The 27,414-nt window shown below is 39.2% G+C and overlaps 1 protein-coding gene across 1 annotated transcript in view; it reads right to left on the reverse strand.

The window, feature by feature from the left end:
* Window positions 1-3,886: 3,886 nt before the first annotated feature.
* Window positions 3,887-27,414, reverse strand: part of glra3 (glycine receptor, alpha 3) — a 34,520-nt gene continuing 10,992 nt past the window's right edge. Inside the window, 8 exon segments of the mRNA XM_053330341.1 lie at window positions 3,887-4,078; window positions 5,240-5,263; window positions 5,794-5,847; window positions 7,658-7,825; window positions 12,306-12,520; window positions 12,980-13,117; window positions 21,837-21,919; window positions 22,882-23,105. Of these exon segments, the coding sequence (XP_053186316.1) occupies window positions 3,887-4,078; window positions 5,240-5,263; window positions 5,794-5,847; window positions 7,658-7,825; window positions 12,306-12,520; window positions 12,980-13,117; window positions 21,837-21,919; window positions 22,882-23,105 (1,098 nt within the window).

Consider the following 27,414-nt stretch of genomic DNA (forward strand, 5'->3'; position numbering starts at 1 on the left):
ACTGCGCTGTGTCACAATGTCTCTACTTCCTCCACTGGCACTGACCGTATTGTATAAATGCCATTTTTGTTTTTTTCAAATTCATTTTTAATTGTTCCATCCAGCATCGGGTTTCCTCCAAAATATAAATTGGTAACTCATAATAGTAGCATATGAAGGCCATTTACAGGAGATGGGCACCTCAGTGTACTATCCACACCAATAGCTGAGTTTCTGTTTTCTCAAGTTTTAAGAAGACATCAGCTATGTTTTTCTGTTGAAATTAATTTCTTTAGGACCTTAATGGTTTTTGTAATCAGTTAAATCAGTCAGACTCCTAAATACATCAGAGGAAAACCGTGTCACTATGAGATGAATAGTCAAAAGGAACCAGAGAAACTGTAGCATTACTCAGTGTAATCAGTGATTTTACAGTAGATTCTGGTAACATAATATAAAGAGCCATGTACAGTGTGTGGTGAAAAGCAGTGTGTGTGTGTGTGTATGAGTGTGTGTGTGTGTGTGTGAAGGGGACAAAAACACGACATTGGCAGCTGAGCTGTAAGACACAAGTAGGCGAAACAGTGTTATTCATGTGTGTGAGTCTGTTTTTGTCTCCAGTCTATTACATGAAAGTGTCCGTTGCTTTCCACAGCAGCTTCCACTGACTGCAGTATTGACCCGTGATTGTAGTCTCTAATCATGGTTGTCTTTTGGAACGATACTCCTTCATGATTGTTTTGTTTTCCCACATGTGGAGCTTTATTTGAGGTGGTATACAGTGTCTGTAAATGGAGGTGAGTGGAAATCTCATCTCCTCTTGGTTCTCTGTCACAGTGTTGGAAGTCTTAAAATGTACAGATGTCTCACAGTAGCAAGACAGCAGATAGAGAGGACACAGTATGAAGATCTTTTAAATAACTGAAAATGTGTGAAAACATACACAAACAACTTCATGGATTCAGGTGGGGTCCCCAGTACAAACCACTTTCTGGGATAATGTGAGTTTTGGCAGATGATACTGTGGGACACACTTGAGCAGCACAGCAGGTCAACAACAGTTGTAAAATATTGGAATAGCTTTTGGCTGAACCACTGAGGCCAGGCCTGTACATGTGAAAATCTTAGACTAACCGACTTTGGCTGACCAGTGATGTAACTTCATCACTCCCCTTGGCTGAGGTGTTACCATGTCCTTATGCATCGTTTCAGTTTCTCTACACAGCAACACATACACCAGGTTTTGACCTAGTCCATTTGATCCTCCTTCCATTACATCAGTGTGTATATAATCATAAACTGACAAAACATGTTCATGCTCTCAAGAGACTGAACCCTTTCCACTTTGGACATGTTTGACTTGGAATTATTCTACAATCTATTATCCCTAAAGATCTATAAAATAGGCCAATAAACCCTTTTCATTTAAATGACCTCATATGTTTCTGTCTACCACCAGTGCCATGTTTATTTGTAGATCTGTCTCAGGTGACTAACCATGTGCTCACCTGTCAACCGCTTTCTAAAAACTGTTTGCATGTATCACTTCGTCATAGATCATGATTACAGTGGTAATCTCCACCAATTACAAAGTACAGTACCACCCTGCATGGGTGCTTTCCAAATGTGTGGGTTGTGTAACAGCTCCAATGTGATTACACTTCACACCTTCACAGTGATGCATTACTGCGTAGGTAGCTGAAAGGGTGGAGAAAGCCATTGCGAGCCAACAATAACAAACTCATGACTTTCGGTACAATGAAGAGATAGACAGCGAAGAAAAGAAAAGGCTGATAAATATCCTTTTTGACTCAGGAATGTCAACTAAATATAAATACTTAGGAAATGATCTCTGTTCACAATTATCCTTCTCCATGCTTTTATATGTTCAGCGCAAGTTATTGATTAAATATTAGGTCTTATTGTAGTGTTCAGACGTGTTATTATAATGTTCAGACAGGTAGAAACAGCATGTCCTCAGCAGGTGCAGGTTTTAAATGAAGTGGAAACCCCATTAACAGGACTGAAAGTGATTAGGAGGATGCTTATATGCTGTGCTGCACACAGTATATAAGCTCACTCAACTCAACACGAGCCACCTATGTAATTATTTTGCGGAGTTAGACCTAGTGAATACTGAAGTTAGCCACATCTCTACCTGGATCAAGAGCTTTACTGCACACTGCATTTCAATTTGTGAATATACAGATCTGTACATTAGTATTCAGATGAGATGCTTCCACAGTTTATTAATTTAGTCTGGTCACTTACAGTTGACTGAAATATATCATTTTTGTCAGTTTTTGTCATTTTGTGTCCATGTGGTTTAGTCAGATTTAAAGGGTTTATAATGTGAAAATAAACGTATTAATAACTTGCACACATTCTGCTTTTAATCCATTTTGAGAGAATATATTAGAGGGTTATGGCAAAAATGTCTAAGTGGTGTAACCATAAAAACTTTTGACCAAATAATTCAACTTGCTTAAAAACACTAAATTCTCAATAAAACAGCATATCAACTAGTTTGGCATGATCTTACATTATAACTTTTATATTAAATAAAGCTAATGGAATACAATTGTTCTAAATATTATATTTAATCTGGAGAATCATGGAGATCAGGAAACATTTACATTTATTTTAAATTAAGTAATTTTTTATAAGTGCACTTAAATACACTGTAGGTGGATAAAATTGAATACTTATCATTCTTTTGTAGTTACACCATTTGACATTTTCAGAGCATTCAGTCTTACTTTTGGTAAAAAATGGTGCAAATGTCATTTCAAATGATATAAAACCAACAAAAATACTAAATGTACATTTGAGCAAACCTGATGCTGCTTTTAAAGCTAGTTTTAACATATTTCTGAACTGCACATCTTACCAATCCTCATTTGTCACTGACCCATATAATTACTCCTCTATTATATTTACATCCTAGTATAGAAATACATGTTTAGTCACATTGGGAATAACCTAAATGGATTTCAGTTTTAGTATGATAGCAAGAACATAGTAGTTTGTGTGATCAGTAATTTGCTTTGTTTAAGTAACTTAAATTGAGAACAGTGTGAACGTCAGAACATCTGAGTCTTCACGCTGATATTATAGAGCCCATTAATCCTGAGCAATAATCATGTAGTTAATATAACATTTGCTTTGCGCAGTCCACTCAATAAAAACACACACTTGTGATTGGTGGAGATTACCTCCCCCCCTCCACTGCAGCGATTAATTAAACAAAATGCATTTTTATGAGAACAACACAGAGGCGAATACTGGTTTGGCTCACATATTTGATTGAGTTTCTGCTTTCACGCCTTCTGGTGGAAATAATGGATTCAAATGATGGAGTTGGAGTCAGTTGGAGAATGTTAGTCATTAGGGGGAAGATTATTTCTAACTCGTAAACTTACTGAGAGGCAGGCATTATACATCTCCCTGTGCTGGATATGATTATGTATACTGGGCTCTGGGCTGAAGTCAGGTGGCAATGTCCTAAAGAGTAAAATAATAACCTTAGGTTTTAAGACTTGTAAATTTGAGATAATCTCTGAAGCACCCTGGTGTGTACTTAAAGGAAGTGGGAGTCATCTTGCTTTTCTGTCAGCGCAGACTCAGCACTCCTTGATTCTTTTGTATATGTGTGTGTGTGTGATTGTGTGTTTTCCTGTACATATGTTTTGGTGAGTAAGCTTTTCGTCTTCAGAATCGAGACATTTTTGCAAAGTGAGGTCATCCTGAATGATACTCAGGGTTGGGAATTATTGGGACCGGAAAAAATAAACAGTCAATGACGTGTCCTCACATTAACAGCAGTACAAGGACATGTGTGTGTGTGTGTGTGTGTGTGTGTGTGTGAGCACATACTGTACATGAATCATCTAATCTCTTTCTTTCTCTACTGCTTATGAAAATCTTCATGTCGAAGTATCTTATAAAGAACCCAGTAGAATATGTTGAAGAAGAGGAAGGCCAGGGGGAAGCCGGCTCTCGACACAGTGTCAATCTTTTTGGCTCGGTCGATAAATAACTTCCTCATCTCTTCCGTGCTTTTACCCCCTCCACTTTTGGGCGCTCCTCCGGGGGGGTTCTGGGTAGTGTTTGCTGTGCCTCCCGGGGTGTTCAGCACTGTGACAGTATTGTTGATGCTGGCCTTTGAGTCCTTGCTGTTGCTGGGAGTGGAGGTTACAGCAGCTGTGGAGGTCGGCCTGCTCTCCTGCACTTCCCCTTCCTGTTGGAGAGATGGGGAGGAGGTGGAGGAGGGGGGCACAGATCAGATTTACTGTACTCGCCGCATATGTTTCGGATGTGCCTATGAGGAAGGCACTGAACAAGAGTTAAATTGATGTTCTGCTTTTGTTTAGACACAACTACAACATCAGCCTTTTTTAATTTTTTTCTTTATAGGATAAAAGATAAATAAGAGGGATGAGAAAATTGTTAAAGGGACAAAAATTAACAATATATTTTTCTATATATTTATCTCTAAGTTTGTTGTTGTGAAACAACAGCGAATTGCAGAGTAACTTAACACTGTTTGAACTTGAACGCACCTCTTTTACAAATATAACAAAACAAAAAACCCTATATCTGGTTGGTCTTTGTTTAGGACTATATGTGTATACAATTGGAAAAAGTGCCAATCAATGGCTCTTTATACCCATAATGGATCATTACAGTTTAGAGTGTGCATTCTTTTCTCTATGTAACTCTGCCTGTGAACCCGTTCAATGCTTTAAACTGGGTTTACAACAATTATCTGTATCATTGAATGAAACTATCTACAACTTTGATGTACTCTAATGACGTAACTATAGTTATTCAAACATTGTGAAACTGTTTTTCTGTGGCTAATAAAACATCTGATTTACTGAAAGAGGCTTTTGTAAGTTCCCCATCATTTCCCCGTCATTAATGTGTGTCATACTTTCACAATGCTGGAGAGCAAGTTAGCATCCATGCCAGTCGGTTAGTCTGTTAGTTGGATATGTTGCATGTGTGTCCAAAGTACACTAATGTTTTGCTGCTATTGCACTTTGACCTACAGTACATGCTCCTTTAGCAACCAGGCTCTATTTGGATTTAGTATAATATAGTTTAATGAGATGCACTTTGTATTGATCTTTGGAACTCTATGTTGAGAAGTGCTACATAAATATCATTATTGTTGTTGTAATTCAATTCAACTTTTATGATCCTACCAAGTGTCCACGTCGACCTCTCCTCTTAACCACCTTATTAACAACCACACTGATGTTGAAGACTTTACAACACACTGGTCGGATCATGCCAAGTGAAACATGCACATGCAAGGATGCAAACATGCGCGCGCACACACACACACACACACACACACATACACACACACACACACACACACACTTAATGTATGGTGCTTGTTACCCTGTGGTTGCTGGTGTAGAAGTTGGTCATAGATCCATAGAGAGGGTCTGATGATGGTTTGAGGCCGTTGTCAATGTTAACACGATGGAGGGAATCAGCTAGCTCCACTGGATCAACTGCACCTCCACTGTTCTATCAGTCGACAGCATGCACGCCAATAATCAACAGACAGGAAGCAAAATGAAGGAAAAAAAAACCCCAAATGGCATCCAAAAACAGGGACGGGACACTCATTCATTCAGTCAACTGATGGACTAATGAGGTTTTATTACTAAGTTCAGGAACAAAGACCATGCCTCAAACCTCACATCTTATCTGCTCCTCTCCCCTTTGTCTCAGTTCTCACATCCCACCCTTTCTAACATTCTCTCTCTTTTGTTTGACACCAGGAACCATGGGGGCTCCATCCAGGACAGAAGAAGAGACGTCTCACCCCACCCAAAGTCTCACCCCATCCTGGTTCCCTCACTATACCCACCACAAGACCGGTATACCATCCCACACCTTCATCCGTCCAACTGGCACCCTGATTCTGACCTCATTCCTTCATCCTTTACTCCTCAGCCAGCATACCCATGTGGGCCCCACATGGGTCAAATGCATGCTACGTGGGTACTGAGTGGGCATGGGCTTGAACTGGGAAAATGTTGACGGTCCCATGGTTTCAGTAACATGGACCCCACATGTGAAGCCCATGTGGGCTGGCTAAATGGGCCAGATTTAAGGTCCATTCTGATCCTACTTAGGCTACATATGGGCAAACATATGGGGCCTACATGGGTCTTACCCAGTTGGGCTCCACGTGACACCCAGTCAGAACCCACTTGAAGCCCATATGGTCAAACACAGGTGGGGCCACCATGAAAACAGCAGACAAACCCCCTTGCAGCCCAAATGTAACCCTTATGGGGCCCACATGGACATGCTGGCTGGGCCCGCACCCCCACCCTTCACCCCCCCTCTCCCCTTACGCTTCATCTTTCATCCCTTCATCTATAAGCCCTGTACCCTCATCCCTCCACCACTATCCCTTCTACTTTTGTTGCAACATTTTAAACTCATATCTACATTGGTGTGATCTTGTTAGTGAAAATGTTAATAAAGATGCCGTCAAAGCCATTTTTATTGGGTGGGTGTAATTCTAAACAACTCATTTACCTTTATATACCTTTATAACAACTATCAAATAAAAACCTAATAAAATAATAAAAGCCTTTCATGTGCTTGTTTTTGCACCCTAGTTATTATAATCCATCGTGTTCCACTATGAAGCCATATATACTGAAACCTATTTTACATCAGCATGTCTGTGCATTTCTTCATTTTTCTAGGGTGTATCATGTCTAAACCTGTACATGTGGGCTCGACATATGACCTCACCTTCCCTGCCAAACATATACAAGCATACTTGCATACAATATACAAACAAGTGGTGAATCCTACAGGACCTGATTCCTGAGCCAGATAAGAAGACCTTATCATGGGATCTTTGGGGTCTGGACGAGATACAATATATTGTAGTTCTTTCATTCCACTATGATTATTATACTCAATATACATTCAGGAGGTATATGAAGGGCTGATAGTTATAGACAGAGTTATGTTATAGAGCATATCAACCTGTCTTTATGAATTGAAGTTAAATCACTACAGGTACATAGCAAGTTTTGTCCATTTAGAAGAACATTGTAAAATTAGGCATCAACCAGTATTTTCATTGGTATCTGTGATATTTTACTGTATTTCTTTTCTTTTTGTGTGTATGAGTTGACTGAATGCTGAGTTGATCCTTTCCCAACCCACAGAGATCCTGATCATGCACTGACGACAGGCTCATCCTCTGTTTAGGATGACCTTCTGTCTGAGAAATAACACACGAGTGAAAAGAATCATGAAAGCACATAGATGCAGTTACAGCCATGCTGTATCATGCATTGATACTGTCAATGACATGTGGTGCTTCTGGAAAACTCAAACATGCATAGTCAGGAACATTGACAGTTTATATCTACAGCCACACATCAGGAATGGTGTAGTTTTCAACATTACTATCTGACTCATGCTATTCTTGAGTGGAAAATCGCAATAGCAAAAATTCACCAGTAGATGGCAGCCTCAAACCAGAGAGCATTTTTACAAACTCACCCTGTGTATGTATATGCCTATGTGCAGGTATATATAGTATGTATAGGGGTATGGATGCATAGCTAGATTATTTATGCTTGAATTGAACACTGAGTTGTGTTAAAGGTGTTGTTCATTGGACTGTAACATCTTGCTGTACCTTGCTCTTGCTCTTGTGATGCCGTCTGAATCGCAGCAGCTCTTTATGTTGCCTCGATACAAAGTTCACTGCAGCGTACTCCAACAGTGCGGAGAAGACGAAGAGCAGACACACCGCCATCCAGATGTCTATGGCCTTGACATAAGAGACCTGTAAACAGCACAAACACACACATCATTTACTATATTAAGCAAGGCTGCATTAGTACACCCAGGGGCCTTTTGGCACTGAAGCACATGTCCCACAAACAACTTTTATTTTTTGTCTGTGTGGATAACGCTGCTGTAGGGTGGAAACCTTGTAAATCCATATCTAGATTTGGACATACTAGTGACCATAATTATTGACATCAAGAGAATGGATTGTATTTCTGAAGAGCCCAGCAACAACTAAAATGCACACATGTTTTTTCCACATCATGGAGGACCACAGGACCCCAGGCACTGTGAATGACATTTTGTTTCAGGATGACTTTGTGTTCATATGCATTATCTGTATAGACTCTGCTGATCACTGGTGAACTAGCATTTAGCCACACTAACTTTAAGAAAGGCAACGTTAGTTAACTGGTCTGCTGCTCCACCTGTTTGGTCCACAAATATAAAATTCTCGACTAATGCGTGATGAAACTGGCACGGTAATTAGTGGAAGAATCATAATGACTTTGTTGATATTCCATTCATTTAATAGAGGCAGTCAATGGCAAAGTTAGCACTGAGCAGTAAACACAATTCATATCCATTCAGAAAGCTACTGGTTGTTATAGTTTCATATGACTGGAGGACATAGTATATCAGATGAATATCCAGAGACTTGAATGTAATTACATGAGCTCAACATTCATGGAAGACACTTGTATTCTGTGTTACATGCACTGTTAAACCGGACGAAGAACCTCCTTGTGTCACTCCACCTTCATGTCAGTAACTTCATCACATTAGTATAAGTGCGTGGCACTATAAGCAAAACTGGTGACATCATAGATGCTGCATTTAGATAATCCTACAATTATTACAGACATTATTGTAGGGTTGCAGCTGCTGCCCTACACACATCCCTGTTGCTGTGCCGCTGATGCCTGTGGTGTCAAAGTGATGTAACCTCATTTCTTTATGAAATAATGACTTATTCAGACATGTGTAACATACTGGAGTGCAAAGCTCTGTTGAGCACTAGGAACATGAGAAACCTCCTTACCTCTAAACACACACACGCGCTGAGCCATGTTGTTGAGGTGTATGTGTACAGTATGTGTGAGAGAGATGGGTGTGCTAATAAGGGTTATGTAACAAAGTGCTCCATGTCTGATTTTTTCTCATGCATGCAAGATACCAGAACAAGACTATGGGGCTCTTTCTCACACGCGCTCTAGCAGAAGCATGATGTGTGTAATCAACACATACTTGTGCTTGCTCATGCAAAACATCAGCCAATAAAGATGGATAAAAAAAGAGGCAATTCAGGTCGCGCGATAGAGAATACATCAACTATTCTGCCTCACGTGCACACACACTCACCCACACATGCACTCTCCTTGTCTGCCTCCCTCTTTAGTCACTTACCTATGTACTGTAAGGGTATATAAAGTATGCCCACCTAAATATGCAAATGTATGTATATGTGACGTCGTACCAAAGACCTGGGAGTTAAACACTCCTCCAACCATATGGACACAATCTGTCTGTGCATCCATGGTTACAGTACAACTTACACAGCTGGGATTTTTCTGCTGCGGATTCACTGAAACGTAGAAACAATAAAAGATAAACAAACAAAAATGGTTCTCAGAGGCCTGTATCATGCAGGAGGTTCCGTTTAGTCTGTCTTTCTCTTTGGGTGAGCTGACTTCGGTGAGTCTAACACTGGGCGTCCTGGATAACCAGTATCATGAAGCTGGTCATTAACTAGCTCAGTCAGCTCGGGGTTTTCCAGTTATGAAAGACGCAGGGTTGTTAATTATGAGTGACATCATCAGGACCATGACTGAAGGGACAGAAAAAATTCATATTCAAGGGAAAGTGAAATGTAAACGGCAGCCTCTCATCATACAACATGATAAGAAGATGTAGAAACACTAGACATGTATATAATTCACATATATTATAAGTAGGCTAAAGCTTAAATTACATGTAGGAAATATTGTATATTAACTGTAGAGTGAGAATTTTTTGCTTTTTAGTTTGATGATGAACAAACCATTTGAATATGTCATGCACTTAAAATTTTTTAAAAAGTAGTTGATGAAGTCTGTCTCACCCAAATGTTACATTTATTATGATGGGAGCCAATTAAACAGTATGTGGGTTATTTCTCTAATAAAAGACCATCTTTGGTTTTTATTTCCACACAGCCATTTTTATCATCACACAGTTGTCTCATGACATTCTGAGCTGCAGTGATGGAGTCAGAGTGTAAAATCATCCAGCTGTCACTTAAATTAAAATGCAGCTAATGTTGATTAGTGTCGTTAGAAAGTCTGGACCAATAAATCTGTAAAGTATATATTTCCCTTTTACTTGTCACTTTACTGTAAACTCAGGACTTTTGTCCATGTCGGGATCCTGTAGGGATGATGACCCCCCCCCCCCCCCCCCCCCACACACACACACACACACAGTGGCTTGATTGGTCAGTGGTTGACCCAAGCTTGACCTCAGAAGTTGACAGCTGCTCAGCATAAATTACCATGGGGATTTATCCAAATTAAAGTGAGCCAGCTCCGTGATACTGAAAAACCTCTGTTAAACTTAGCTGGCTAACCTAATAATCTTGCTTTGTGGTACAGGCCTCAGGTGTAGCCCGCAGCTAACAGACTCCCTGGATACACACTGCTTACCTCACTCAAATCATAATGGGAACACTAGTGGCAAAATCTCAAATTATATTCTCTCTAAACAACAGGAGCAACACAATCAACAACAATGAACTGTTTGGTATCACCCTATCTGTGTATTTTAGTCATTCCTAAGGCTGATAATGTCCCATCAACTGGGTTCTTGTTCCGTTGTACCATTCGTATTCAAATATTTCCCGTATGCTGAAAGCTTGTGGACATTAACATGTGGATAAATTAACATTAACATGATAAACGATGGTATTTTAGGCTAGTTTCCATCTGCAGTCCCACAAACACTACATACTAGGGTAGGTAGATAGACACAAGCACAGTACGCATCAGGAAGTGTAGCAAAATATAGATTAGACACACTGTACTGTAACAACAACAACAAGACAAAACAGCAATGACAATAGACAATCAGTACAACAGCAGCTAAAACATTACTGTTCCAGACTCAAAAAAAAGTTTCCAAACCTAATCTCCCTAAACTAGTCTCCCCAATCACATGTAAGAATATACAGGTCACTGACAGTTTTTATTGTGTTCATGTGGTTTAGTCAAATTTAAAGTGGTTAACATTTGAAAATGAACATGTGTATAACTTGCACACATTATTTTTTTGTGGACCCAGTATAAAATTTCTGCTTTTAATCCATTTTGAGAGAATATATTAGAGGATTATGGCAAAAATGTCTAAGTGGTGTAACCAGTAATGGAATACAATTGTTCTAAATAGCCTATTATATTTAATCTGGGGAATCATGGAGATCAGGAACCATTTACATTTTTAAATTAAGTCATTATTTGTCCACTTAAATACATTGTAGGTGATATATTGATATATTGAATATTTATCATTCTTTTGTCACCATTTGATATTTTCAGAGCATTCAGTCTTACTTTTGGTAAAAATGGTGCAAATGTAATTTCAAAGGATATAAAACCAACAAAAATACTAAATGTACATTTTAACAAACCTGATACTGCTTTTAAAACTATTTTTAAAGATATTTTTGAATTGATCATCTTACCAACCCTTATTTGTCACTGACACATACATCAGTTGAAATAGCACTAAAATGCACTTCAACTCCATTATCTGTGAGGTCTCCAAAGAGTGTGTCATTCTAGGAGCTACTTCTGCTTTTGTTCTTATAGTTTGACTTTCACTGTGACTGTTTGACAGTTCATCACTACTGTCATTTCCTCCTTCTAACTCTGTACAAAGTGTGTTGGTTAAGTGTCTCTGCCTCACACTGTTTTACCATTAGACTCTAGCAACAACAAGCTAAAGCAGGATATTTGTGAAGAATTATTTTGCTTTAATACTGTTATCCTGTGTGAAATCTGGCAATATCCAACTTAATGGCCTACAAGACTGACTTCTCTTGCACTGTTTCAAACTGACGCCTTTGTGCAAAGTAATGTTTTGAAATGGCCAGGTTAACACTAACACTCTTTAATCAGCTCATGCATATCATCAGGGTCACAGTGCTGAGTAGATTTGATCTATCCAACCAACCAATATCTAGTATGCTGGCTTATCCTGTGCAGGCTAGAACACACACGAGGTGAAAGGCAGGGTAAATCCTGGACAGGTTGCCAGACTATCACAACGCTGACAAATACAGACAGACAATCATTCACACTCAAGATCCAACACCTATGGGTTTATTTAAAGTCTATCCACCTACTGTAACCCTGGATGTGTTTGGACTGTGAGAGGAAGGTGAGGAAGGCATCTGAAGACCCACAGACACAGATGAATAATGAAAATACACAAACACACACCTTAGGCAGTGAAGTTCTAGAGCCTGAGCTCTGCGTTGTCATTGTGAGGACAGTGGTGATGCCCAGAGCTACTCTGGCTGGGGCGGCGTCCATGTTGATCCAGAAGGAGACCCAAGAGAGAATGACAATGAGCAGAGAGGGGATGTACATCTGGATCAGGTAGTAGCCCATCTGACGCTCCAAGTGGAACCGTACCTCAATGCAAGTGAATTTACCTGCAACGTGGCAAAAGATATGGCATAGGAACAGTTACAATACACTGTTGAATGTCTCAAATTTGGATTTTCTGGTGTTTTCTCACTTTGCATAGCTGTAGCTACAGATTTTGGGGGTCTGAATCTATAAATATCTATAATCCCTGCCCGTCTTTGAGCATCCTCTCAATCCTGCATGTCCTCACCCTCAAAGACGGCTGAGGTCACACACACCTCATCTGTGTTTTTGCACCGCCTCTGGTTAAATCCCATTTAATGAAAAGACAATCTCACTCCGGATGTCAGCCTGTTTCTTTTTCTTCCTCTCGCAGCACAAACACGCTTGATGAAATGTGGCACCCGTTTTACCCCCGTGTGCATGCAGCCTGTGTTGTAAATGCTTACGGTATTGTGTGTATATGTGTGTATGTGTGTGTGTGTGTATGTGTGTGTGTGTGTGTGTGAATATGAGTGTTTCACCTGTGTTGTAGTGCTTGGTGCAGTATCTGAGGTCTCTCTCATCTTTGAGGATGAACTGTGGGAGGGTCAAGCCTTCGGCCACTTGGACTGGTCCGTTCTCCTGCCACTCAAAGATCAGGTCGTTCATGGTGTAGCCAACTGCAAGAAAAAAGCATTAGACGTCAGCAGTAATCATCATTTTTACTTCATCAAGTCAGTGTTTTTGTCAATTTTATTTATTATTTTATTAAGTAATCATTTCCCTGTGCCTGTATTTATTAAGCATTTAAGAGTAGGAAATGTGTGCTGGCCTCCACATTCCTGTGTTTATTACTCTGTGAATATTTTTGTCTCTAGATCCTTGAATAAAAAAAGCAACTAACCCTAACCCCCCCCCCCCATCTATATGTTGATGTATGTGGCTGAGCACATCGGCACCCACTTGCTGATTAAGCTGATAGCCTTGCAGCTATGAGCTGTGTGGGTTGCAAAATTAGTGACAAGTGACTGTTGTTGCGAAGATAACTGGTGGCATTTACTGGGTGTATTTTATTCAATTGTTTTTCATTTTGTTTTGCGTGGTGGTTTATCCTTATTTTAGACAGGGGTGCCATATTTCTAAGGGCCTGTGACTGACAGGGGCCCTAAAAATGTTTAGAACATTAGTTGATTTTTTATTTTAACATACTGTATCATCATGAATAAACATGAACAGAATATTTCATTATACATAAGCATGGTTGGCGTGGCCTATGTGTGTGTGTGGTGGGGCTCAATGTGATATCCTTCAATGGGGCCCAAAATCCCTGGTGGGGCCCCTGATTTTACATGATTAGTTTTCAATTCAGTACTTTCTTGGACCCACCCCCTCCCCATCACCACCCAGTCTTCACAGATTCATCAGCAGTGTTGGGGGTAACGTGTTACTAAGTAATGTGTTAGAGTACTTGGATTACTTATACTCAGTTGTTTAGATACGTTTTCAAAAAGATCATCTGTTATTATTTTTTAACAAACTATTCCTGTCGCTAAGAAAATCTTCCACAAATGACTACTTTTTCAGGCACCTGGCTATACTCTATGGTTATATCACTGCGTGCGTGTACGGCAGCTCAGCGAGTAAGATGGTGGAAGGGACAGCATTCACTTCATGGAAATATTCACTTTATTTTGAATTTATGGAAGGAAATATAATAACATGTAAGTTGTGCTCAGGTAACAAGAGCCTGTTAACCTGTTGCAGTGATGTAGGGATGTGTTTGAAAAGCCTGTATGTGTTTATAATGTGTATTATGTATGTGATGGGATTTGAAATGTCTGTATGTAGTTTATAACTTGTATGTGAGCATATGTTTGAGAAGCTACTTTAGTCCAATAAAGACTGTAAATGTGCTGCTAGTAGTGTAAAGATATACAGATGATGGGTCAGACTTGGCTGTGTGATGATGGTACACTCATTATATTTAAAGGAGGTCTGGTTTTCATTTTCGGCAACACTAAAGTACTCTAACCAGTTACTTTCCTCAGAAGGTAATGCTGCATTGTAACTAGTTACTTTCCCTCCATCAACTCATCAGCCTGACCAGTCTCAGCACAAGTCATCAGCCACCACCACCAGTGTTAGACTGCATGAGGGATCTATCTATCTTATTGCTGCTCAGGACTGAGTTCGATTCTAAATCTCCATGTAGAGTCAAATAGGTATTTTGACAACACCTGATCATCAATATCATCTGTATAAGAACGACTTTATTTGCTTCATTCACTCGTCTCTCCTGATTAAAGCAGATCTGTGATCAATCATTTAGGTAGAATACAGACAGTTTATAGTCACGTGTGTCAAAATATTTCAATTCAAGCTGTTTCTCCACACACTGCAAACAGATTCTGGGTCACATGTTATCTCTCATGCTCATATCTTCACAATCAGCTAAATGCTTACGTTCTACCTCCCAGACCACGATGACCACGCTCGGTGAAGATTAAAAATAGGTAAGAGTAAGGAAAAGAAACGACTGAGCCACAACACTAAGTGAAAGCAACATCAAAATGCATGCAGCTAGTGCACTGTAGGGGGTTTTGATAAAAGCAGAAACCAGCTGGTACTTACTGGTACAAGCCTACAGCCATACACAAAAGATTTAGTTCATCTTGCCTCTTAAGCTCCAGCTAAAAGTGTGTGAAAAATGTATGTGTAAATGTAGAAAAAACAGACAGAGAGAGAAAAAAGAAGACCATGCCTTCAGCTTTCCACACAAGCTGCTTGACTCTGGCTGTTTTGAAGTCTTACGAGCGCTGCTGGTGGTAACAATGTCTCCGCCTGTCAACTCACAGCACTTTACAACCTGTGCTGGTCACACCGACAGCATTTCAACTCAAAAACTGATTCAAACAAACAAACAAACAAACAGAAATCATCATATCATATCATAATCCAATTAAATAACCTGAGCAGGGGACAATCTGTAAATCCCATCACCCGTCTTTACCCCTAATCCATTAGAAGAGTAGCACAAATCAGAGCATCATCATCGTTGCATGAAAGCCACATTAAAATAAAACCTGTTCGGACAATAAATCCACACGTGATTTAGACCAAAATGTGTAATGGGTAATATGAAATGAAATAAGAGATGGAGCTGGATCAAATATGCATCATCCTCTCTCTCTCTCTCTCTCACTCTCTCTCTCTTTCTCTCTCTCTGTATGTATGTATGTGCGTGTCTTTATGTCTCCTGTGTTCTCTGCTGCATTACATCAGAGCAACAGAGCAATGGAAATAATCTCTTACATATAAACATTATTAAAGGGAGTTGATCTATGTATGGTAATGCCTCTGGCTAGTGGGCTGGAGCAGAATAAAACTACCATGAAGACAGATAATCTATCCAACTGTTCTAATGTCCCCTAGAGCCAGACTGCGCTACTGATTGGACAAAGGACGAATTAGTCATCATAATCCTATCAACATTATTAAACACGACATTGAGTTTCTTTAAAAAGATACATGAGTCTGCTTAAATATTGTTTCCATATAAAGGAGAAGTCAAGGGGTGAATGATAGTAGACAGGGTTAGGGTTAGGGTTAGCTGCCCTGTGCTGTCCAGTTAAACAGAGGAGATCAAGTACTGTCCATCTATACTGCTGCACAATCCAATCAGGTTCTGGTACCGTTCAGATGGATTGAAAATCAAAGTATGATCAATACACCTTCTGTTGTATGATGCCACCATGATTCTGAGGAACCTGTCCTCTGTGGATAGTCTTTAAGCATTCACAGATATAGTACCATGAATACTCTATGCCCACAAATGTTCATACTCAATGCATCTACAGTAATGGAATTTGTGTATTGGTTGGTTATTCTACAAACACAGTTACCCATCAGTCATATCCTCTGATCTTGGTTGCCACAGCAATGCCACGCCACCGTTATCAAAGCGTCTCCTGCTTTCCCTAAAACACCACAGACAGCTGGCTTTACCGTCACAAGGAGAAAGACGGAGAGAGGAGGGAGATGATAGTGTGGCCGTTACTGTGCCCATGCTTGACCCTAAATATGGAACATTTCATAACAATGAGGGAGTAACTGGAAGTAACCTCACCCTGTCTTCTCATGTGAGCACAGGATCGAATCTGGTCTAGAACTTCTGATTCTATACAGCTACCATCAACCATCTTGTAGTAAATATGGACTGTACTTACAGTAAAGCGTTTTTTTAGTCTTTTAACCACTCAAAGCACTTTTACTCTACATATCACATTCACCCATTCACACACATTCATACACTGATGACAGGAGCTACCACACAGGGTTCCAACCTACTCATCAGGAGGGAGACTAACATTCACATACATTCACACACCGTTGGCATAGCAACAGGAGCAACTTGGGGTTAAGTATTTTGCCCAAAGACACATTGATATGTGGACTGGAGGAGCCGGGAATCGAACCACTGATCTGATTGGTGGACGGCCGCTCTTCCTCTTGAGCCACAGCCTCATAATATGTAAATATTTACTCCAATGAACATTGATTTATTTGAATTCATAATTAGCACTGTCTTCTTTAAATATCATTTAATTACAGAAATCATAGAGAGAAATTAAAGAAAAATTGTATAAATGACAAATGAAATGTTTCAAACACTCACACTGTAAAATGATGTTCTGTGAAATGAATACTATTAACAATGACATTTACCATTTAGATACAGTATTGTTTTTTTATATATTTATATATTTTTACTTAACCTGCCTCACTGAGATGACACTGACATTCTCTCCAGCAGTGTCCTGCCTCAGATTAATGATGGTCATTGGTTTTATTATTAATTATTATTAATCATTCATGGTCATTAATAAACATGATTGGTTCTCCTCCTTTCATACATACATTTTCTTAACTTTGTCATTTCTGATAATGATACAGTCTGTGTAAAGCTCACTGAATGTGATCCACACACTAATCAAGGCACACAACAGATAGACTCAAGACATTTATTCAGCTTATCATTTTAATACATTTGATCAAATCATACATAACACAGCCAATACAGCTGGCTTATGCACATGTTGATGATGTAGATGAATACACAGAGAGTAAATAAACAAAAAGTCCGGTCAGAGCTGGAGGCTGAGACTGCAGTGTGACCAGAGGAGGGATGTATGGAGGTCTGAGGTGAAGCAGGACGACCACAAGAGTCTGACAGATGCTGCAGGGACGCAAGTCACTACCACTGAATGTTATATCATCAACATAAACTTCTGTCTGTTTATGAACCAACAGCAGTAAAAGTTTCAGTCCTCACTGTAAGGCACCGATAGGCTGAAGGACTGAAGATGAGATGAATTCAAGGAGACACATGCAAGCAAAATAAACATGACCTCATTTTATTGATCTAAAACTTCACACACTAAATAATATTGCACTGTGAAGTAAATACAAGTGAATATTTAACTTTAACCCTAGACAAGCATCATCAGATTCATTGATCCAGATCTAAGAGTTCTAGACAAATCCATTCACTGTGAGGACCTTTCAGTTCAGATCAGACTGGGTCTCTGGTGACTGTAAAGAAAATCTATACAACTCAGTGAGATTACAGGAGCCATCAGACCTGCAGGATTAGAGGCCTGAGTGGAGTTGGGTGCTGAGGGTCAGAGGTGATGATGAGGAGGCTGAGCAGGTATCTGCTGTTTCTGTAGCTCCAGCTGTAGCTACTTCATCCTGCTGTCTGTCAAAACATATAATCACAGATGTAATATACAATAACGCATTCACAAACATATCAATCAGCTGCTGCTCAGAATGCTGCCTCATACCTGAAGTATCTCAACTGCACTGATTTCAGACAGAGAATGACAGAAGTAAAGAAATCTGGATTTACTGAACCTGCAGCTGTTATCAGAACACAGAAGATAAGGGTTTAAGAATGAAAGCATGAGAGAAATTACATGAAAAGAACACATTTGAATGTAAAAGAACAATAACTTTGTGATATCTTAGTTCAAACAGACTAACTCTTGTGTCTCGTGTCAGTAGCAGTCTGGAAAGATTCCAGATCAGATGAAGAATTCCCACACAAGTCATTTATGTAACTCACACTTCAAATATTACTGAGTTCCATTATGATTTATTTACTGACTTACATCGTGCACAGATGTGTCTGCTGCTTATCAGGCGTGGTTTGTTTATCTGATTTATCTGATGTCTGACTACATCACAGACAATACCGCTACTGTGGTTTCCTGTCAGTCACAGATACAGGAGATTAATATTACCAATGTCATCAATATTATCAATATAACAAAAAAGAAAACATTGTCTCTTACCGTTCATCTGGTTCCACAGCAGAGAAACAGCTGGATAAATGTGAGGAACAGACTTACTGAAGGCCAGCAGATGAATATCAGCTCCAACTAAGAAAAGTCTTGCGAGTTTCATTCATCACTAATATACAAATACATGAATAGTTTCTCTCATTCACACATTTTTCAATATATGATCAAGGTTTTTTACTTTATCCGGCCCCTAAGACAAGACTTTACATGTGCATAACTTGAATAACTTAAGGTCGGTACCAGATGTTGATACCTACGAAATCTGACTAATGGGAAAGCTATAGATATTGAGAATCAGGAATTTCAGGAATATTCTCCTATCAATAAATAAAGACATCTCTGCACACCTGAGTAGTGGACTGTGTGCAGGAGGAGTGTGTAACCGAACTTGAAAGATCACTGACTTATTGAGGAGCAGCTTGGTTACTAGTAACAATGTACGTCACCTGTCAGCCAATAAGAGTGAGGATTAGAAAAATATAGAAATATCAAAAATGGTGAAATACCACAATTAAGGACATGATGTCATTTGATCAATAAATATGACTTCTTTTATTATTTATCTATGTTTGGTTGTTCTGGTTCATCTCTCACAATACAACACAGTGAAGGGTATATGTTATATCATCCATTGTTTTATCCCCTCTAATTATTGTTTTATTTCTTCTTTTTATTTGTAATCCAAGTGGACAAAGAGACTCAGAGACACCTGATTCGTGATTAATCTGATGGTAATTGAATGACAAATAAGGCACAATTGTGTAACGGTATGTCAGAAACACTTTTAACCCTTACCCTCCTGTAAACCCACCCAATTCAAGTCAGAACAACACCGGGAGAAACAATAGTATTTATTTATGTTTTTAATCTTTCTGTGTTATCATCCATCCCTTAGCCAACTGTTGGTGCTGTGACGTAAAAAGTGTAAACATTTGGCATGAAGTAAAACATTTGTGGTTGTATTGTAAAACCTATTATACATATATATATAAAACACAAATAGTCAATGAATGGAAATATGGACTGTGACACTCTGACACTGAAACCTACACTGTGTGCTGCTGAGTTGGGTTGCGTGCAGTACTGATTTGGGGAGCTCAGCACCATTTGTCATCAGTGTTACTGTGCTGGATAGGTGGTGTCTTGTTTGGTTAGGCTTTTGAGTTGTCTGGCCTCCCATACACATCAGAATAAACAGAAGGATTACATGGAAAACTGTCTATATTATATTGTTTATATGTATGGGTCAATGGCATGATGTGACCAGTGTCAATTGGCGTAAGCAGTATTTTTTCATGAAAATCAGATTATATACATAAAATAAATGTGAACTAAAGTGTGAAATAAATGTAATCCACTTTTGCAAGGTAACAATGTGTTTAAAAAAACCACATTTTACATCATTTGTCACAGAATATTTAGAAAAAATTTTTTTTTTAGGATATGTCCTTAAATATTAACAAAATGCTTTCAAATTTAAATCTAGAAATACTCCAAAACTATTTATTTTCCTTTGATGTTTTTAAATGAAGTAATTATTAGTATAAATCCACTTAAATACACTGTAGGTGGATAAAATATTTAATATTTATCATTCTTTTGTGGTTACACCATTTGACATTTTCAGGAGCATTCAGTCTTACTTTTGGTAAAAAATGGTACAAATGTCATTTCAAATGATATATACTAAATGTACATTTGAACAAATCTGATGCTGCTTTTAAAACTATTTTTAACATATTTTTGAATTGCTCATCATGCCAACACTTATTAGTCACTGATCCTTCTACATATTTGTAGTTCACTAGGAATCACAGTATCTTATTTTTTACAGTATCCACTTCCTCTCTCCACAGTTTTGCTCCTTGTATGAATCCAATCAGCATGCTAAACATTCAGTGCCGTGCACACTCAAATTCCCCGCGGGTATACAGATAGACCCCAGAAGCAGCATCACTGAGGTATGGAATATACATGCGGCACGAACAGGAGAGCGCCATCGCAATTATGATGAATAATAAACTGGAGCAGGAGGAGGCAGGGAATGAGGTGGAGGAACGGAGGGCTGAGCGGCGTTGACTTATTCATCTGTGATATGTGTTTGACGACTGTTGATTTGTGGGATGCTGATATGAGTTTTTTTTTTTCCCCCTCAAAATTATTCATGACATGTCAATGAGCAGTAAAAGTGGTAAAAATATGATGAATAATAAACCAGAAGAGGAGGAGACAATAGTGATGGAGAAAAAGACAGAAGCACACAGTCAAACAGACAATCTAGTTCAGGTGTTAAAGGCTGGAGACTGTTTCTATCATCTGGAGCTAAGCTGATGTGATGTAGCCGAGTAGAGTCTTGACAGGTTCTTTTCATTTTGACAAATTCAAACGATCTGCTTTGTGTGTGTGTGTGTGTGTGTGTGTGTGTGTGTGTTCATTTCATTTGCAGTTGTGCACCCAATGACCTAACTATTGGAGTTTAAACTATGCTCATCCATTATCTATCCTCCATGAAGCTCATGAGTTAAGGAACAAAAGCAAGTGAAGAGACTTTTAAAAACAAGACTTTGGTCTCAAGACGGTGATAAGTTCCAGACTTCCTGCTATGTTGCCTGAGAGGAGGCACTGCCTTAAAGGCTAAACTCAGGGCACACTCTCTCACATGCACACTTTACATGAGAGATTTTAATATCATAAAGGCCTGCAGCATTTACTGTGGCTGCTTTCATGTTGGTAAGTAATAACTCTACGTGCTCAGAGATGTTGTTTACCTGCTTATACACAACAACAACTCTCTGTTTAAATTAAGAAAATGGTGTAATTGAAACTACACACATAAGGACACATATTCCCTCATTTCCAGCTATAGCAGATAACTTCAATTAGCTGTAGTTCTGTGATAAAGCAAATAGTATCAGTCCATCATGGTTATATTATATATGGAAATACATGAATATGCAAATTTGCGTTACAAAAAGTTATGGCACAGGAATGTCATAACAGCATGTATGAGTGTGTGAGTTTATACTGTACTTACAGCTCTCCAACTGCATGATACATGTCTGAACATCCATAGGGAAGTTTTTTAGATCCATGGGACATGACAGAGTTAATGTTAGTCTGAAAGCAAAGAGAGAGAGAGAGAGAGAGAGAGAGAGAGAGAGAGAGAGAGAGAGAGACAGAGACAGAGAGAGAGAGAGAGAGAGAGAGAGAGAGAGAACAAGTGAAGTGTAGCTGAAGACAGTGACAAGGTTTAAAGTCAGCCATAAATGTCGTACACATGTAGAGTATAAAAAAATGCTTTTATCTGTGCTTATTTTATATTAATGCAGCACTTGGTGGGATATTGTTAAATCTCCAAAATAGAAGCACAGCCTCTCTGCAATATCTCACACAGCTATACAGAAATACTCCCAGCATTTTATTTTGAAAGCCAAAGAATTGTGAAAGTAAAAAGTGTATGTGGGGGTAAATAAAACATTTGAACACGTTAGATTTTAGCAAAAAAAAATCTGAATTATATTTTAAATTGTATTCTATTCTATTCTATACTATCAAATATATTCTTAAATTACAAATAAATCTAGTCTTGGATTATTGGTCTGCTCTGCATTATTGCTAACTGTGCATTTTGTTGGCAGTAAGCAGGCTGTTGGTGCATTCACTGTAAATCTGAAAAGAATTATATCACAAAATGAAATATAAAAATCCCAAAACAATGCTGTCTTTGAACAAAACACAATTTCTTCGGCAGTGTTCCCATGAGAGGATAAATCCTAATGTTGCTCCATCATACAGAACTAATGATGAGAGTATTCACATCACAGATTATGTATTCCTCCAAATCTCATCTCCTTCCACTTCTTTTCAGCTGCACTGTAGGTCTGCTGTACGCCTCTAGCTATGAAAATGATAAAAAGTGCATCACCATGTGTGAATATTGTGCACTGCTCCTTGATTCGTACATAAAGGGCCAAATACTTTCAGTTTGGTCAAATTTGAAAGAAGCTCAAAATAGACTAGGTCATGTGTAATTGGACATCATTCCTTCACTAAACACCATTTTTCTCCCCAAAACCTACCTTATAGAGTACAAAACGTTCCCATTCTTGAATATCCTGAGCAGTTTGTTGTCTGTCGTGACCTCGTGAAAGTGGGCTCCCTTCTCATTGGCAAAGAACAGATCCGGTTTCCAGATGGAGTCCAACATAGATGGGTCCAGATCCAAAGAGTCATCTGGGTATTCGGCATAAGCGAGCCTGGGATCGTTCCACTGCTGACGGAGGAAGATGTTCACACGATAGTCCTACAGAGACCAAACACAACATGAATGCATCAGACACAGGGATTTATGGGAAGGCTTGAATCAAAGTTGTAATAACCGGCTCAGCCCAAGGAATCATGTGAGATTCTCTGAATGTGGGTGACAACTGTTCAAAAGTGGATAAAACAGATCTACATGACGGTGAGGTGCAGAGTTCTTACATGAAGACAACAGCTGAAGAGGACATTGTTAGTCAGAGTAAATGTTTGGAGCATACTGTATGTATAGAGCTTTATTTTGTTCCTAGCGCCACAGGATGAAGAATTTCCAGAAACCGCCTATCACAGGATGAGCTTAAATAAAACTACAGTTGTCATTTCATGCAGTTTCTAGAGTGTGAATTCCCATAAATGCATCATATTGTCATCCTGATTGGGACATGCTAAAGCTGTGCACTGACGAGGCAGAGATGTGCAAATTATTTAGTGCCGTTTAGTGCATCAGCTTAACAATATTTGTATATGAGTCCACATGTTCCAACTGGAATCCCAATGTTTTCTATATATAGGCACAACACTGCATTTGTAGGCAAGATTATCATCAGCATACACAGCACGCAAACCGGTAGCTCGCAGTAGCCCGTTCATCAAGGGGTCATGCTCCCATGCCATTGCCCATTTCCAATGTGTATGCAAACCATCATTTATTCCAGAGTGAACCTACAGAAAACACAATACTACTCTTGTATATAATGTTACTATTTTTTACTATATTTTTACTACTATTGTTTTTTATTGCTTGTGCATTTGATTATTGTGCTTTGTTCTTTATTCTTTATATTGATGTTCTTTCAATTTTTGCTATTCACTTGCTGCTACAATACTGTAAATTTCCCCACTGTTGGACTAATAAAGGAATATTGTGTGTACATATATGATAATGTGTTGTATTGTATCATATCATATTGTACTATTTCTTACCGTATCATATGATGCTGTACCATATTATACTGTACAGTATCATACCATACTGCACTGTACCGTACCGCACCGTACCGTACCGCACTGTACCGCACTGTACTGTACCGCACTGTACCGTACCGCACTGTACCGCACCGCACTGTACCGCACTGTACCATACCGCACCGTACCGCACTGTACCGCACTGTACCGTACCGCACTGTACCGTACTGCACTGTACCGTACTGCACTGTACCGTACCGCACTGTACCGTACCGCACTGTACCGCACTGTACCGTACTGCACTGTACCGTACCGCACTGTACCGTACCGCACTGTACCGCACTGTACCGTACTGCACTGTACCGTACTGCACTGTACCGTACCGCACTGTACCGTACCGCACTGTACCGCACTGTACCGTACTGCACTGTACCGTACCGCACTGTACCGCACTGTACCGTACTGCACTGTACCGTACTGCACTGTACCGCACCGCACTGTACCGCACTGTACCGCACTGTACCATACCGCACCGCACTGTACCGCACTGTACCATACCGCACCGCACTGTACCGCACTGTACCATACCGCACCGCACTGTACCGCACTGTACCGTACCGCACTGTACCGTACCGCACTGTACCGCACTGTACCGTACTGCACTGTACCGTACCGCACTGTACCGTACCGCACTGTACCGTACCGCACTGTACCGCACCGCACTGTACCGCACTGTACTGCACTGTACCGTACTGCACTGTACCGTACCGTACCGTATCGCACTGTACCGCACTGTACCGTACTGCACTGTACCGTACTGCACTGTACCGTATCACACCATACCGCACTGTACCGTACCATATCGTATTGTATGGTATCATACCATACCATACAGTATTGTATCGTACTGTACCGTATCGTACAGTATTGTATCATACCGTATCATATCGTACTGTATTGTATTGTACTGCATTGTACGATATGGTATGGTATCGTACGGTATCACACCGTATGGTATAGTATGGTATGGTATGGTATGGTATGGTATGGTATGGTATGGTATGGTATCTTATCGAAGGTGTTAGATGTGTCACCCCATCTCAAGTGAAACATTTAAGGGCCAACCAAGATTTAATGATGGCAAAAAAACCCTGATCTAGAAAAAACCTCCCACAGTGACCTGCCAACTCCTCTATCTATTGAATATTAATGCATTTGATCACAACACCACATTCAGAAATATAGTGGCATCTAACTGTCCAACCAGCTGCTTGAACCTGTTTAATGATGGTTATCTATGTGGGAATTTAAAACAAAAAATAAGAGGAGATAAGCCTGGCTTAGGTTGGGGAGGGAGCGTTTCTTTGCATAACTTAGGAAAGGTATTATGCATGGTTCAGTGTTCCTCTTTGTGGAGCAGAAAAAGCTTTAGTATAAATTTAGACCATTGAAAAAAAGAAAGAAAAAGATTTCAATTGTCCGTGTGAATAAAAGCAGCATAAGCATCTGGGGGTAACACAGGGCATCTCTAACTGGTCTGAAGATAATGAACCGAGTGTCCTGATGCCACTATCAATCCACTGCGCTGGAAGTTTAGCTCTCGACAAAAATTCCCAGAATGCACTATAAAAGGCAGCGAGCGCCTCTGCTCACTATGCTCACTGACTGGAAGTGACATCACTACCCTTCCACTTCACTACACCTCCAGCAGAGCCTTTTCAGAGTCACAGCACGATGGACACAGATGTGAGTAATGAAATTAAACATGAGTAAGTTTGATTTAGGTGTGACAGTAATTCTAACTATTACTGATGCTTTTGGCCTACATTAGCCAAACATGCAACCTCTGCTTAATGAGCTGTGTCTTTTCTGCTCTAATGATGCAACAAAAATCTACTTAAAAAACACCTTAACCAACTGAACAAATCAAAATGTACTGTACTCTTTATTCTTTTACACTATAGGTAGTGGAACTCCATTGTAGATCTGTTGTCGTCGTGAGGTCATTATCATGTAGCAGATTCATCAGTGTTTCAGTGATCAGTGATGCAGAAACCTAATCAGAGCTGGAAATACAATTCACTGTACAATGATTCACTGCTACCCCGAGGTTATGATGAATTTCCATACCTACAGATGTGATCTTTGTTGACAGGTAGAGGCCTACATTCCAGTTACTCTCTTCTCACTTATGTCTGGTTGTCAGACATTGATAGTATGTACAGATCATAATGAACAAAACTGGCCAAAGAGGCTTATTGTGCTGAGAAAATGTCCATTACCATCATTACTGTGAAACTGTTGGATAATACTATTAATTACACTTATTAAAGCAGCACTCATATATATTTTTATATATTATCAATGGATCAAATGACCAGTGTGCAATGTAAATGATGTCATCCACATCAACAAACCCACTGAGAATTAGCCCCCCCTTCATCTCCAGCTCTACAGAGTGTTTTTTTTAGCCTCTTGTAGCTCATTGATTTAGTTTTATGACCCACAAACTCTGTTCTCATCATTTCAGCTTCCAGATGCAACAGCTGTTATCAGCAAAACCTCTAAAAACCTACTGTGTGTCCAGCACCAGACACAGTTACTAGCTGCTGAGGTCAGGAGTCAGTGGAGATCAAAGAAATCATTAAAGCAGAGAAGAATATTACTACTTAATATTACTAACTAAATACTTAATATAACTTGCTTATTACATATTACTTACTTATTACTTCATATTACTTAATACTTGCCATTACTTATTACTTACTTATCACTTAATATTCTTTACATATGACTTATTACTTATTACTTACTTAATGATTAACATTACTTACTCAATTCTTAATATTTCTTAGTACTTAATATTACTTAATACTTACTTTTACTAACATATTACTTAATATTATATACTTAATAATTAATTTTACTTACCTACTTATATTACTACTGAATGAATCTGTAAATAGGAAATAGTTTCCTAACAATGTTATCATAAGGGCAAAGCTGTACATAATATTAATATAAGATAAGATTTATTTTTGTGAATAATCATTTTGAAGAATATTTTATTTTGGTATTGCTTTGATGTTTTATATGATTTGAATAATAGTTTATGATTTAATAAATATATTCTGGATAGTTTTATGTAAATGTGGAACTACTTCACACTATGTAGCTTGTCTGTAATGTTTAGTTTTAGATTGGGCGGAGTGATACGCTGCACAGTGACGGTGTTACGGCCGTGCTACTTGTCTTTTTTCGGTTGCTCACTGAAGAAGCTGTCTCCATGCTGTGCTCGCTGCACACACACTGTTACATTATATTATATTATATTAATATGTACATGTGATGTTTACAGCCTGTTAATACCGCTACACAACTAAGGTGCT

This window comes from Scomber japonicus, chromosome 2, assembly GCF_027409825.1.
Source record: "Scomber japonicus isolate fScoJap1 chromosome 2, fScoJap1.pri, whole genome shotgun sequence".
Taxonomy (NCBI): Eukaryota; Metazoa; Chordata; class Actinopteri; order Scombriformes; family Scombridae; genus Scomber; species Scomber japonicus.